The 16,877-nt window shown below is 28.4% G+C and overlaps 1 protein-coding gene across 1 annotated transcript; it reads right to left on the bottom strand.

The window, feature by feature from the left end:
* Positions 1-15,468: 15,468 nt before the first annotated feature.
* Positions 15,469-16,763, bottom strand: LOC100144895 (cytochrome c-like protein). Its single transcript, NM_001126159.2, is given in 4 exon segments — positions 15,469-15,837; positions 16,200-16,341; positions 16,404-16,464; positions 16,649-16,763. Coding segments are annotated over 3 exon segments (315 nt in total). The 5' UTR covers positions 16,431-16,464; positions 16,649-16,763; the 3' UTR covers positions 15,469-15,691.
* Positions 16,764-16,877: the final 114 nt, after the last annotated feature.

Here is a 16,877-nt window from a genome sequence, read left to right as displayed (position 1 = left end):
CTTATTACGCTGTTTCAAATCCTCGCGTTATACCCGTTTTCTACTACCTAGTCTATACCAAATGCGACGCATAAAAAAATGTAATCACGGCAAAGGTAAAGCACTATATAGGGATATATGCAACAACTAGATTATTCTACGAAAACAATTTCATGAAATAAAAATGTTTATGCGTCATGCAAGAAGATTATAATATATATATAAGATGTAACCAGATGTTTTGTAAGAACCGTAGTATAGATTTCAGTGTCTGGTTATGCATGGAGATGGAATACGCGTGATATACGCGCCCAGCACTTTTGAAGATTTCCACTTTTTTGCCCGACACTAAGGGATTCCCACTTTACCGGCCGCTGGACAGAAAAAGGTCGCTCTCCAACGCTTCAACCGCTATCGAAAACCAAACTTTCGGCGCAGGCGTGACAAAATAGTAGGTATATTGTGTGGCAAGGGCGGGAAGTGAGCTATTTCAGTTGCGGGCGACGTGTGCGGCACGAGCCTTCCAGGGACGCATGTATAAGCTCGGAAAGTATTCGCACGGACTGTAGAGTTCCGGAATGTAAAGTGGCGGACCGTATTGTCACGGACCGTATAAATCTGGAAAGTATACTCCCGGACCGTATTCTGGCGGAAAAAAAATTACGTACACCATATAGTCGTGGACCGTAGAAATGCGGAATAAAATATTTTTCGAACCGTATTATTCCGGACCGTATAATCGCGGAATTTCAAAATATGCGGACTGTATTGTCACGGACCGTATAAATCTGGAAAGTATTCTCCCGGACCGTATTTCCTAGGAAAAAACATACACACATACAAATCCTGATTCGCGATAAGCGCAGTCTATTGGTCTACCAAGTCTACTATTATTCTTAGCCGCATTCATACCCATTTGTTAAGGGGTTTGATATAGGCAATTTTATATTGATGTTTTGGAATGGAATTTTCCAGGAGCACCACCGATACCATAACATTTTTTTTTAGAAACGTTAATTTCTGGCCGGACAAAATTTAAAATGACATATTAATGATACTTATTATTTGAAATATATTATATAGAAAAAATATGATTAGGAACTGTCTATGTTTGGAAAATTAATAAATAGAATATTAATTCTTAGGAACAAATACAGATGAGAAATTGGATAAACGAAAACATGTTACTTGGAATCCGCATAGTTTTGAAAATTAATAATTAACCTGAAACACGTATTATTATGAGTAATATAGAAATACATATATGTACATTGTAACTATATTGTGCAACTCGGTAACTTTTGTAAATTGTAACAAGTTACTCATTTTCAATTTAACTTGTAACTTGTAACTAGTCACAAATTGTCTTATAACTTTACATGAAAGTTACAAGTTACGTTGTTCTTTTTGTGCTTTAATAATTTATAAGTGGGTATAATTCGTTCATTTTGGTTTCCACAATTAATCTGGCTAATGGATATTCAGTGTGTTTATGATTATGGTTGGTACCTATATATTTTTATAGCGAGTTACAATAAATTTAGGAATTTGTCCAACCCTGCAAGCATATAATATATGTTAACTGCAGAACTATACAATATACGAATCCATATTAGACTTAAAGTCCGGGTTTATAATCTCCTAAAACATCTAAAATATGTTGCTAATATTCTATAAACAAAACTACAAATATTATTATTATATTATCTGAAAAATTAGAAAAATATGCAAAAATAATCAATAATCATAATAATTTATTATACCTATTGGCTATTATTATGCTGCACTATACAAGTTCTTAATTTTTTTTTTTACAATACCTAGTGAAGTAGGTATACACTTCTATAATGGAATAATTCCACCTAAGAAACAGTTAAAATAGTGTTCCAAAATTTAAGTTTCCAATAAATATAATATTTTCCATCCCATAATTGGTTCGAAAATTGTTTTTTCTGGTTGATGTTTTTTCCATAGAGTAACCTGGGGTATAATGGCGCACCTAACATTAACAGCTGTTATTTGGTGGCATACACGTTTTAGAAATATTGTTATAATACTGTTTTCCAATCATAAATATTATATGACAATCATAATAATAATAATAATAACTATAATTGATACCATAATTTTTCAAGGTACAAAATACATATACAATAGAATTAAATAATGGGTATTTTCTCATTTCAAAAGCAAAGCTTATGCTGAAATGAAAGTTCATAAAAAATGCAGTAAATTTTTTTAACTAGGATTATATTTATAATATTATTAAAACCGATATAATGTTTATCTTAAAAAGTAGATATAAATTCTTATCTAGTATTGAACTATCAAAGGTAAACAATATTATACTATTTATTTAATTCTAATTAACATTAGGATTTTTTTTGTTGCCTTCTATGTTCTCTGGCCCGCTAAATTTTTGCACATTCAAAATTGGCCCTCTAGTATCATTGAGTTGCCCATCCCTGATATAGATGATCAAAATTAATAAAAAAGTATTTAAATATAATATATTATTCTAGGTAATTATATAAATCTAAGGTGATGACATGCATCTTATAACTATTATATGATTTGTATAACTAACATTAATAATTGGACAATATTTGCCAAAAGTAGTAGAACAAAAAACAGATTTAGTACAAGCTTTTTCCTTACTCCTAGTACCTATTATATTTATGATTACATTTTATGTCATCAAATTTAACGGATTACCTACATTTACTAATATATATATTGCACTGACGTGACAAGACACAATACGTGGACGACAATTTTATTAGGGACACGTTGTTACGACGACGACGGTCTTGCAAAAGCTGCCGCCACCACCGCCGCCGACAGCGGCCAGACCGGTTCTCGGTCGCAATCTCGCGGACGTCGATAGAGACAGAATCAAATGCTCTTTTCAAATCAAGGAACATGCCTATTACCTTATTTCCTTTATCCAGACTTGAATGAATGAAATTCGAAGTCTGTAGTAGATCCCCATTAATTAGATTTACCTTTCCTGAACCTACACTGACTATTTAGAGAAAAAAATTATGATAATTTAAGAAATTTACTTATCTATTTTTAAGACATTTTTGAAATAGACAGCGTGAGAGACTGAGAGAGGTAGGTCTATAATCAGTAATATTTTCAGAAGCCTGATTTATATGAAGGAATGATAACGGATTTTTTAAAATTGTGTAAGAATTATTCCAGATGCCTTATTATTAAAAAAATATTTAAAGGTATCGTTATAGTTTTGCATGTATTCTATTTACCATCAAAAAAAGAGGAATTTTCTTTTATGTTTATGATATTTTCTTCTATTTAATTTAAAGTAATATGCAAGGCTGGGAAGTAAATGATTTTTTTTAACTCAGTTAAGTTAATATGCACCAATAACAAAAAGTTAAAAGTTGATTTAACTATAGGTTAACCCAGTTAAGTTAAAAGTTAACACACGCTTTTTATTAACTTTTTATTAAGCTAAAAAAAAGTTAATTTGTTTATATTATAGACTATAGTGTTTATACTTTACACAGTATTCCCATATTAGTTAGATTCGAATGATATACATTTTTTACTTAAAACAATTCACGGTAAATAATTTTTGACATGAAAACGAAATAGACTGAAATAGTGAAATATAATAAAATAAAAAACAAAATAAATTAACTTAACTTACTTATTGAAATGAAAAATTAACTTTTGAATTTCACGTTGATTAAAAAAGAAATTTAGTAAGTTAACAGTTAAGTTAATGAAAAGCCCAAACTAACTAGTTAATTTAAAAAGTTAATAAATAATTAACTTTTTAACTCGTTAATGCCCAGCCTTGGTAATATGTGTTAAGAAGATTGAGTCACTAAAATGACATTTATCATGCATATTAGACTACTGTACATTACTGTAACCATAAAATAAAAATATGAAATATTATTTCCAACATTGCTAAAGAATAAGTTAAATTCATAATAGCATTAATATGTTTATAGTCACAAGAAGAAGGATTAGTAACATCTTTGATTAGAGACCAGACCTTTAAGCAATAAGTTCCTGTATTTAATGTAATTTATAATTATTAGCTTTCATATCAAATTGATTTTTTAGTTTTTTGGAATTTAAACATTAGGTACCAGCTATACGATATAATTAATATGCTACGTCGCCGTCATCACGATATAAACTATAAACCTATTTTTTTTTTTTATTAAACATGACCATAATTCTAATGTTTGAATAGTTTTAAATTAGTATCTTTAGTAGTTTAGTAGCTTACAGAGGTCAGAGACCAAATAATAAATAATAAATAATAATAATAAATAATAATCCACATTTTAAATTGCCCATTTAAAACCCCTTAGGAATGTTTAAACCATATTATATGATTGTAGTAATAAATTACACCGCTTGATGGCGTTAGTATCATTTAAAATTAGGATTCCGCGATTATACGGTCCGGAATAATACGGTTCGAAAAATATTTTATTCCGCATTTCTACGGTCCACGACTATACGGTGTACGTATTTTATTTTCCGAGAGAATACGGTCCGGGGGTATACTTTCCAGATTTCTACGGTCCGTGACAATACAGTCCACATATTTTGAAATTCCGCGATTATACGGTCCGGCATAATACGGTTTGAACAATATTTTATTCCGCATTTCTACGGTCCGGGACTATACTTTTTTGTTCCGTATTTATACGGTCCATGCAAATACGTTCCGAGATTTTACGGCCCCCCTTACCTACAGACCCAAGAACTTTATTAAATACTACTAGAAGTACTGAAATTAGGAATATACTTTGGTCAATATTGGCATTATGGGTTGAAAAAGGGATTAATTAATTTTTTGAATAAGAACGCTCAAATTCAAAGCAATAAAATTGAACTAATGATTGGTGTTGATGGTCTCCCAATTAGTAAATCTTCAGGGAGTCAACTTTGGCCTATATTGGGTTCAGTTATAGGGTTTAATGAAGTATTTATTATTGGTATTTACCACAGCTATTCTAAAAAACCTGAAAAGTCAAGTGAATTTTTAGAATATTTTGTCGATGAAGCTAAGGAACTGGTGAACAGTGGTTTACTGGTTAATAATACAAGTTATCAATGTTTTATCAAAGTAATATGTGCAGATGCACCAGCTAAGTCATTTATTCTAAACGTGAAAGGGCAGGGAGGCCGTATTAATCCGGAAAATAAATGGGCGGAACGTATAAATTCCGGACCGTATAAATCCGGAACGTATATCGCCGGAATCCAAAAGTGAAAAACCGTATTTGGCCGGAACGTATACCTCCGGAATTAAAAAAAATACTAAACCGTATTTTCCCGGAACGTATTTATCCGGACTGTATAATTCCGGAACGTATATTGCCGGAATCCAAAAGTTAAAAACCGTATTTGGCCGGAACGTATACCTCCGGAATTAAAAAAAACTAATAAACCGTATTTGCCCGGAACGTATTTATCCGGACCGTATATTTACGGAAAGTATTGTAAATTGCCTATTTGAAACCCCTGAAAAAGAAGGTTGAGAACTTTATTGCTAGATCTTTATTGCCAGTAGGCTAGGTTTGACCCGAGCTTTCATTGTTATTAATTAATATTCTTATTGTGTTCATTTTTATTTATTACAAAGATAATATGTGATCATAATTTGGTCATATTATATTATAATACATTTTGTATAAATAAAAATAAATAATACCCATAATCCAATATATTTTTTATTATTCTTAGTTTTCAATGGAGCGATGAATATGAATTTACTTAACAAAAATGTGTGTTTTTTTTTAAATCTGTTTGTAATTAAAATTATTTCTCTGTAACTTAGGTTAGGCATCTACCAAAAAGTTAAAGTTGACAGTCTTCACTCAGAATAATTTCTTGTCGTGTGCTTTAAATTTAACACATCCATTACAGTTATATACTCAAATATTCAATGATGAGACACATTTGATACCTAATACACAGTAAAGCTGTTAAATACTTGACGAATTTTTATAATCATTGGATATTTAAAAAAACAACTTTTTTTAAAACATTTAGTTATACCTTCACAGAGTTGAATTAAATAATAATTAAAACATATGTCGTATGATCACTCCAGGATGAACGCGTAATTTGTTTTTAAGAAAGTAAACTTTAAACACTGTGGACCATTCAGTACGCTTCAGAACTATAGAATTTGGAGTTTAAAAATAAGATGCAGATACATTAACAAATTACCATATTAGATACCATATTATGAGAGCTTGATGGATACTTTTTCAAATAGTTTACACAGGCAATCTGTTTAATTCATTAATTTATGAAGTTCCTGTTTAATTGGCGCGAGCAGTTAATTTTTCCAACAATATATATTATTTATTTATTCAATCATCATAACCATTAACCATTACATTGATATATAATATATAATATATTATATGATGTTATAATAAAATAGGATGATGTAATCAAAAAATGCATAGTATCATAAGTACAACAATTGTATATTTATATTATTATTTATTAATAACCAAAAGGGTTTTATATTCATTTTAATTGTATCTTAAATAGCTGGTATAAATAAATTCTTATTGATAGGTATTGCATTAAATAAAAAGAATCCAGTTTAGTTATTTTGATGGTTGAAAAAATAGTAGAAAATTGTAATATATTTTAAAATATTAAACATGTATAATAGCTAACTAGACATAATATAGCATATTATACCCAAGACATTTTTAATAATACTTTCTGAATATATGATATAAGCAAATTAGTGGGTGATCGAGTAGTGATACAAAAAAAAATTTTTCCCTCCCTTCCCCAATAATGGTTGGTGGTGATCTAGTTGGTACTTCCGGAAGGTCAAAAAAAAAAATAAAAAACTTCCCAATACTTTTCAAATTAATTGAGAAAAACTATAACTAAAATAAGAAATAAGGGAATTATTACTCAAAAAAATTTGTATTTTCTATACATACCTAGTATAATTTAAATAATATTTTGACTTTTTTGATATTAATAGGTACCTCTTAACGACCTATTTTCTAATTTTTAAAATGTATTTTTCATTTAGTTGTTATAACAGTTTTTGATATAAGATTTCTCATAAGTTGTTCTTACGTAAATCAAATATTTTTGATTATGAGGGTTATAGGTCAAATTGGTCAAAATTACTAAATTTTTTAAATTCTTGTGCCAATTAGTTATGTATAAAATGTAAATTTTTACAGCATATGACTGAAAATTTAAATTTGTGGTAAAAAAGTCAGATCCATAAAAAGTGCGCTGTATGTGTAATAATATAATATAATTATATAAAAAAATGTTAAATGATTATAATTAGGTACTTAATATCATTGCCTATATAAAAAACAATCGAAATTATTATCTAGCGCCACGGTCGTGGCATGAGCTAAGTAAAAAAAAAAAAAATAGCTGCACGACGGTGTGTATAGTATATCGAAGCAGGAATTGCCCATTTAAACTGTGTAAAATACTGGTATATTTTTTATACAACATAACTAATTTTCTAATGCATCAATTAACTTCTAGTAAACACCAAAAAATCAGAAATATTGTGTAAAACGTGCTTTTGTAAAAATCATCAAAATCGTACGTTTAGAAATTACGTTATTCGTGAAAAAGTGCGACATTTTTAAAGGAAATTTATATTAAATTTAGAATCACGCTAGCCGTCGTCGTCGCATAATCAGCCGGTTCCCCCACTCAATTTCGTGTATGCAGCTCGAGGCCTAGGTGGGAGCAAATGACGACGAGTGTCTGTGGTCGGCGGGTCATAACCATGTGTTTTTTTTATAAAATTTGTTTCCGTGTACACGATAAGTAGGTAGTTGAAATAATGCTTCGTTTTCCAACTTGGAAAGTTTTACACTAGAGTAGTAGAGTGAATCTATACCTATTGTTTAAATCACAACAAAAACCCTTCGTAGACTTCGTGCAAAAATGGCCAAGTAAAAAAAAAATATTAGATCATTAAGCACTATAAAGATGTGATATCATGAATTAATGCTAAGTATATTGAATTTAAGTAAACGTATTTTGTTTCAGTAATTTATTTACTTGACGAGGAATTATTTCTTAAAAAAAATTTAGAATAATATAAATATGAATAACAATATTATTAAAATAATCATAAATACCTAACGCAGAAATGCTATTATAAGATGATAAAATCTACAAATTTGAAATTAAAAATACCACAATCTCGTTGCTCTAAAAACATTTTATAATTAGTTTCATTGCTTTCAGTTCTAGTAACATATAATAAAAATTTTATATTAAAAATAATTTACCGCCCAAAGCACTAGCTTAAAGTGTTTACTGGGAAATACGGCACTGGCCATTTAATTATTTTGTTCATCACACTTTGTTAATTCCTCGCCAAGTAAATAAATTATTGAAACAAAATACGTTTACTTAAATTCAATATACTTAGCATTAATTCATGATATCACATCTTTATAGTGCTTAATGATCTAATATTTTTTTTTGTCTTAGCCATTTTTACACGAAGTTTACGAAGGGTTTTTGTTTTGATTTATACAATATAGATTCACTCTAGTGTAAAACTTTCCAAGTTGGAAAACGAAGCATTATTTCAACTACGTACTTATCGTGTACACGGAAACAAATTTTATAAAAAAAAAACATCATTGTAAAATCAACACATCCGCTCAGAATCTAATATAAAATAATATATAATGTATACATAAAATTATTTATAAAAAAATGTAATAGTTATAATGTGTATTAGCTTAATGAACTATGGTTAAAAAAAAAATCGGTATATATATAATATATTTTTATTATAATATGATGTGTGATTAGGTACTTACGTGATTCCATTTTTTTTACCATTATTGTCATATCGGTATCCATCATGGTTCATTGTAAAAGTGTGTATATATTTGAGCAGATATAATAAATATAATATTATAAATTTTGAATATTATAATTTATAATATTCAAAATTTTAAACTACCAACATTAATCCTCCTTGAAGTCTTGATGAAGAATGACAAATTTCAAAACTCAAAAATAAGAATTGTACAGTACCTATATGCTTTATAGTATAGGTATTTCATATTGTATTTTATACACATATACCCGTATTCATATAAATTAATTAATTATATATATAACTATATAAGAGGTATAAGTAAATATTATAACTGATTTAAAATTGTTATAAAAACAAAACAAAAGAGTCTAGACATTATGCTTACTTACCTTTATAGACCTACGACTGTACGGGTTACGTGGAATTAAATATTATATTATTATTTCCAAGGATCCGCTATTTCAAACATCGAGGTATATAAACTATACGTTAATTATAAACTATAGTTTATATACTTCGATGATTTCAAATTAATAAATGATACCCATTCTAGGTAACTGTTACATTAAAAGGCCAGTATTACAATCATCGGTATGCTTCGATTACGCTTAACCGACTGATAACAGATTTTATTACCGGCCGAATTCGGCCGGTTAGGAGTCGGTTAAATTTAACGGGAGATGGTAATACTGGCCCTAAATGTGTCTAGACTAATTAATAATAATAAATAAAATAAAATAATATAACTTAACACAAATTATTAGTTATAATTTTTACCTTGTCTAAAGGTACGTAATACGTTTTGCCTTGCGCTATCACGATCTTGTCTTCTTGGTTTATTTCGACAACACTACGTTGCGATCGACAAATTTATAATTTATGCTACATATTTGCATTGTTCTAAATTATAGTTTTTAATAAAAATAAACGACCATGATACCTACAGTACCTATAAAAGTTTTTTTTTACCAATGTAACTGGTATCGTCAAGTATTAAATAGAACCTAAAAATAATTATCTGTTTTAATTTATTAAATTTTTAAACACATTTATTACTATATGTACTTCTTGTTATTTTTTTAGTTGACATAATATATGTATTTCAACTAAATAAAATATATTTAAAAATGAAGATCATAAAACATTTATATAATAATATATAACATAAAGTTACGTTACTTTGGGATCTTAGGGTGTTATTAGACCTGAAACAAGACAATTTTTTTTCTTATAGGCAATAATAGTACTTGCATCTCATTTTTAGTTCAAATTCATCTCAAATTTAATTCTAAGTGTTCTTTTAACAAAATTGCGTTTTGGGAAAACAATATTTTTTGAAATTTTTCGCCGTTAACTTACAAGCGAAGGCTGTAAACTAGAATATTGTTCCAACGTTAACACGTCCTGAGCAGGCCTATGTACCTACATACAATGGTATATCATGATTCATGCATGATTTTTGTATGATTATATGTACATTCATAAAAAAACAGGAGTTTGTAGGGTACACGCCATGTGCCATTACATTTTGCAGAAAACATTGCATTAGGTATACAATTTCATTGTGTGTATAAAATGTAATATTATAAGTAAAAGTTATAATAGTCACCAAAAATAATGTTTTTGAGTTATAACGAAATAAAAAATATCATTAATATTCGTTTAAACATCTAATTTTCTCCAAGTTTCAACTTAAAATAACTATAAAAAAATCTGTGCTTATATATTTTTTTAGATTTTTTAGTTACAATATTACCCACTTATGAGATATCTCGTTTTAAATTTCCAAGCATTAAAAATTAAACATCTTATACATTTTGAACCGAAAAATGATTTGCAAATGTTCGTGATATTGACTAATTTTGTAGAAATCTGAACTTAAAATCTTCATTGTTTATCTTCATAACAATTATTATGAAGAACCTTGTATTAATTGTTCAAGATTTTAGATTTCATTGATCAATAATAAGAAAAAAAAGTTTTCAACATTTAAATTGCCTATTTTGAACATTTTATCATGTAGATAGTAGGTATATATAGACAGCCTCTCCCGGACCGTTATCAGTTTGGTACCGAAAATGGTTGAAAAATACCGAGTTTATTTTTTAAATCAAATATTTTGTAGTTTTGTACATTGCCAGAGAGATCTTTTTCAACCTTAAAAAGTTAAAAGTTGAAAAGTTATCTAAGATCAACAATGAATGAAGTAATGTATTTTAGGAAATATTTTTATAAAAGTTATAAGTTATAACATAACTATATCAAATTCTCTGAGCGGAGCTATGAAGCTAGTGGTTTTACAATGGTGTTTATTTATTTTATTTTTTTTATCCTGTATACAAAATTTCTACTAGAAGGAGTGCTTTGATTTCAATATGTAGTATCTTATCTTTTAGCAAATTGGATCAAGGTGGTACTTTAGGGACGTCATTTTTCGATTTTCTCAATAGTTATTTAATGACACGGAAAAACCACCTAAAAATTACAAAAAACCGCTAAAATTGGGATTTTAATTTCTAACGCTTTGTTTATCACCATAAAAATGAATAAAAAAATAAATATATTTCAATATAAAATATCCAGACTGACAAATCATCTCCGCTCAGAATCGTTTTTCTTATACAATGATAATATTATATCATTGAATTCAAGTTGTGTGTGTTCTTTATTAATATTTACCTATTTGATTAGCATTATTTATAAAAGTGTCTAAACCATATACAATTTTACAATACTAGCTATATTATTATAATATTATATAGTATTTTTGAAAATATAAGTTGCTTTCGTTCGATCAAAATTAAACCGATTTTAAAATTGTGTTTTATCCATATAGTAAATCTACATAACAGATTTTAAACGTTTTAAAAATATATTTTTTTTAGACATTGGCAAAAGGAGGCTATTATTCATACGATACACATACAAAAAAACTGTACTAGAATATCTATATATCGAATTATAGAGTAACTGACTTTCCAATCATTAAATATACCGTAGATGTATAATAATTGTATAACCTTTTTTTATTTTTATTTTGTATCTATTTAAACATAAAAAGTACCAATATATTTTTACCAAAACTATTGTCAAACCATTTATTTATTTATTTATTTATTTATTTATTTATTTATCTCATAATTATAACACCATGTTCATAAGTTTGGACTTTGGATTCTAGTATTGTTATAGTTATGAATTAATTTTATTCACACTTACACGAAAAGTAAAACTACCTATGTAAAAAACATTTTTTAATTCTTTTTTTTTTTTGTGTAAAGGGGCCTATTGAAAATTATTGTCGTGGGGGTCCAATCATTAGCCAGACCGACACTGGGTACAGACGATTATAAATTATAATATTTTATTTTAATTATTTGGTGACAATTTTAAGTACCTATCTATGTTCAGTTGGTTTTCTTGTTGGGTTAATGCACATATTATATCATATAAAAATGTTGTTAAAATTAAAAATTTCTACGGTAGAACGGTTATTCATTTTTGAGTACGACAGAAAAATGATTTTGTCGATAACTGGTTTTGTGTAGAAACTACCTTTTTTTCTTAATTTTTTTTCGTTTTCATGGCGCTTTGAAACTACTGGGAATTTTTTACTTTTGAGTTTTGAGTAATAACTAGATTCACTTTCCTATTAGAAAAAATGCTGAAGTATACAATCACACAATTTTTGCTGTCCTAATAGGTGATGACTGATAGACACAAAATATAAATAAAATATAAAATCACAAATCGTTGTAAAATCAATACATTGGGCCTTTCCCTCCCCCCCCCCCCCCGACTGTTTTCGGTTTAGTAGGACATCCCCCCCTATATTTTTGATGCGGACATTTTCCTCCAATTTTTTTTAAATTAATTATTGACTAATAATATTGAATTTAACAATATAATATTATTTATTATTTAAAATGAATTTTTTTTTTTAAATAAAATATAAAATATATAAAATAGTTTTTATTTTCATAAATGTAGTAGATTATAAATGTATATGTTTGATTAACTGAACTACTTACTTGAAACAATAAAAATTTAAAAACTAATAAGTAATTTATTATATTTATGAAAATATTTGAAATTAGGCATAAATATATTTATATTAAATAATAATATTATATTTTTAAATAGTAAACTTTAAAAAAAAGGGGGGAATGTCCTACTACACCGAAACAGCACCGGGGGGGGGGGGGGGGGGAGAATGTCCGCGATTCGTGTGTGACATGGTGTGAGTTTAATTATTATGTACGTCGAAAGCAATCGGAGTATACGACAATACTTAATTACGTAATTACAAATATGTTTACAAAACAAGTTTTAAACAACTTGTTTTAAACATGTTTAAAACATAAATTCAAAACATTTATTTTGAATATTTCGTTAATTGTTTAAAACGAATAAAACGTAATATGTTTAAAACAGTGTAACTCCAAGTGAATATTGAGTTTTTTTGTTTTGAACCGTTTTAAATATACTGTTTGAACTGCTTGAAACTCAAACAATTTTTTTTGTTTAAAAACTATTTTGAACAGAAAAAAACAGTTCAAAACAAACAATTTTTTTAACATAAAAATACACCAACTGATTATTAATCTGGTGTTATGCAAGGGGTTTAATATAGGCAATTTACAACACTTTCCGGACAAATACGTTCCGGGCAAATACGGTCCGGAGGAATACGGTTTTTACCTTTTAAGAGTCCGGACAAATACGTTCCGGTCATATACGTTCCGGAAGAATACGGTTTATACTTTTTGGATTCCGTCGAAATACGGTCCGGATAAATACGTTCCGGGATTATACTGTCCGGACATATACTTTCCGGAACTATACGTTCCGTTAAAATACGGTTTATATTTTTTGGATTCCGTCGAAATACGGTCCGGATAAACACGTTCCGGGATTATACGGTCCGGACATATACTTTCCGGATTATTATAGCCCTCCGACACTGTATAAAATAAGGTGGCTGCAAAGTTGTACGGTGGTCGTACGTTCGCTATGTAGCTGCTCTCTGGTGGCATTTTTTTATACTGTGCTGTTGTAAATTATTTTATGTGATAAGTCGTGACTAGTCACTAGTGATAACTGAAAAACGATCAAAAATACAAAAATTCAAATCAACGACAAACTTTTTATATTCACTATTATTTCTAAATAAATGAATGCGTATTACTAGTTACTATGTTGCTACCAATTTGGAAAGTTTTTTTTTTTGCGTGATTTCTAACTTGCTTTTGATTAGACATACTTGAGTATTGTCTCATTCTCATGGTAATATAATAAGTAATTATAAATTACATATTTAATTACATATTCATAAATTTTTCATATTTCATAAGTCTATATGTATATAAATATTATGTTTATAAAAGTAAAATTCGAAATGTAGTAAATCTAGTACGTCACTAGATAGCATCACAGTCGCAAACGTACAACTTTGTGACCGGTGTCCCACCCTCCCCCTGCCCGGAGTGTCCAGTCCTATGTAGTAGTTCGTGGTGATAATAATATATTTTGCGATAACAGCATGATAAATGGTAGTACAGTGACGCCAACTATATTGAAATATCCAATGCAACAATCACTTTAAAAATATCTATAGTTGGTAGTTTTAAATTTTAATACGTAGAGATCTAAATTCTGTGCAGATCACTGCCATAAAGAGCACTAGAGAGCTGCACATACCAAGGAAAAACGGGAAATTTACGCAAAATCGATTTTGGTTTCAGGTTAACTATAAAACAAATGACTATAATATACACATGACATTTTCACCGAATGTTTATATTAGCATTTTCTATGCACTATAATTATTAGTGGTGGACGTATATACATAGGCGGTACTAGACCCTCTTGGTAGGGGGGGCCAGAAATTATTTTAACCATCTAACTAAATGTTCAGGGGGGGGGGTCGTTAATAAGGAATTATGTATTAATACAGGTACGGTTCGCAGGAGGGGTAGTTGCCTACTCTGCCACCCCCGTAGTACCGCCTATGCGTATATATATATATATATATATTTGAAAATTATATTAGCTCATCAAAATTTTTTGAATGCATTTGTACCAAATGCTAATGTGTAGTAATTTTTGTGTATCAATATCGTTTGGATTTTTCCAATATTGTATCACGAATGTATACTTATTAAGATTAATATAAATAAAAAAGTAAATAAAATGTATAAATATTGAACTAATAATTATTAATTCCAAAATTTGCTTCACCTAACTAATTGAAGATAAGTAAAAAAATTACTTCCGGATATTGCATGGCACTATTGATTTTGTTGTGCACCACTATTAAAATGGAAATATAAACTTCAAATTGTAAATATAAAACTTGATTTTAGGATATTAACTGTTAACTTTTAAATATTTCTTATATTTAAAATAAAGGTGCCAATAACTTGACCTAGTTCTTAAAATAATGTTGAACTATAGTTCACACTTAGTGCCAAATTCTATTTTAAATACCATTATCAAATATTACTCAATTTAATTAACACTATTTGTCAATGAATAATAATAGTACTTTTAAGGTCAATGTCATATTTTATCTATAACTATTAGTATTTTAAATTCAAGTTGTAAAACTATAACAATAATGTTAAAAACATTGACCTTCAACATAAATTGCACAAGGCATTTATTCTAAAACATTTAATATTTGACTCTATAACACTGTACAACAAATAAATTTAAACAAGAAATAACTTAATTTAAAAAGTGTACGTGTACAATAATTACTAGGTATAATCACTGGGAACAATAATAACAAAAAATAACAACGTTTTTATACTCATAATTTAATCTATTATTATAGTATTGTCACAAATACTGACATTACGCGGTAGCTTTTTTCAAATAAGCAATAACGTTGTTTCTCTCTTCTACTTTCTTAATGCCAGCAAACACCATTTTAGTGCCAGGTATATATTTCTTGGGGTTTTCTAAGTACTCGAATAATGTGGTTTCATTCCATGTGATACCTATAATCAGATATAAATAATGAAAAAATTATCCAAGGTTATAAAAAAATTTAACAAAACATAATTTCATCATTGACATTTCAAAAACTGAGTTAAAATGAGTTTTAATATCTGCTCTTAAATATTCAAATGGTTTAAGATTTTCATAAAGTTCAACTTTTATAAAATGTAAGTACATTGATCGGTTTGATCTTTAAACAATTATAAATAATGTATCAATGGTACAGTACCAGAAATTAAAAAAATGATATAAGCTAAAAGCATTAAATATAAATCTCCAGTTAACAAAAAACTAAAATAAAATTTTTCCAAATAATAACCGTTTCATAAATTAGTTAGATATATAATAAAAATATATTTACCCTTTTGTTTATTGGCATCAGTATAAGAATAACCAGCAGCTTGACCGGTTTTACGTCCGAATAAACCGTGCAAGTTGGGTCCAACTTTGTGTTTGCCTCCCGCTTCAACAGTGTGGCATTGAGAGCATTTAGTTTGGAATACCTTGAAATTACATTAACATTTAATATTTTGTTTAAATAATAGATGCACCTGAAAATACTTACTTTGGCTCCTTTGTCTACGTCACCCATTTTTGTTAATTAGGTATTTGAAAATTAAATATATCTGTAAAAATTTTAAAAATTAAAAACGTGACTCAGAATAAAACCTCAAAAAAAAAAAAAAAAAATCAAATTGTTATAAGTAAATGGCATATGAAAAATTTAATTGCAAAATTGCAAAATTCTGTTTTTTAGAGAAAACATAGTTTAACATGAAATATATTCAAGAAATTGGAATAAGTACTTACGATTTATGAATGAGTAGAAGGGCGGGAACGCACGACCTGTCAACACAGAAATGGATGTGAAAAGAACGAAACAATCGTATTGGTTAAGGAATAGGAACTAACCCAGTGTCCCAGTGACAGGATTGCCGCCCGGATTGCGAATTATGTTGTAAGCCTATTGGGTGGGGACGCCGGAAGGTCATGCTTTTTATCATCCATGACTGTAGAATTGATTATTTCGCCAATTGAT

Source organism: Acyrthosiphon pisum, chromosome A3 (genome assembly GCF_005508785.2).
Source record: "Acyrthosiphon pisum isolate AL4f chromosome A3, pea_aphid_22Mar2018_4r6ur, whole genome shotgun sequence".
NCBI lineage: Eukaryota > Metazoa > Arthropoda > Insecta > Hemiptera > Aphididae > Acyrthosiphon > Acyrthosiphon pisum.
This window is presented reverse-complemented; position numbering and strand designations above follow the sequence as displayed.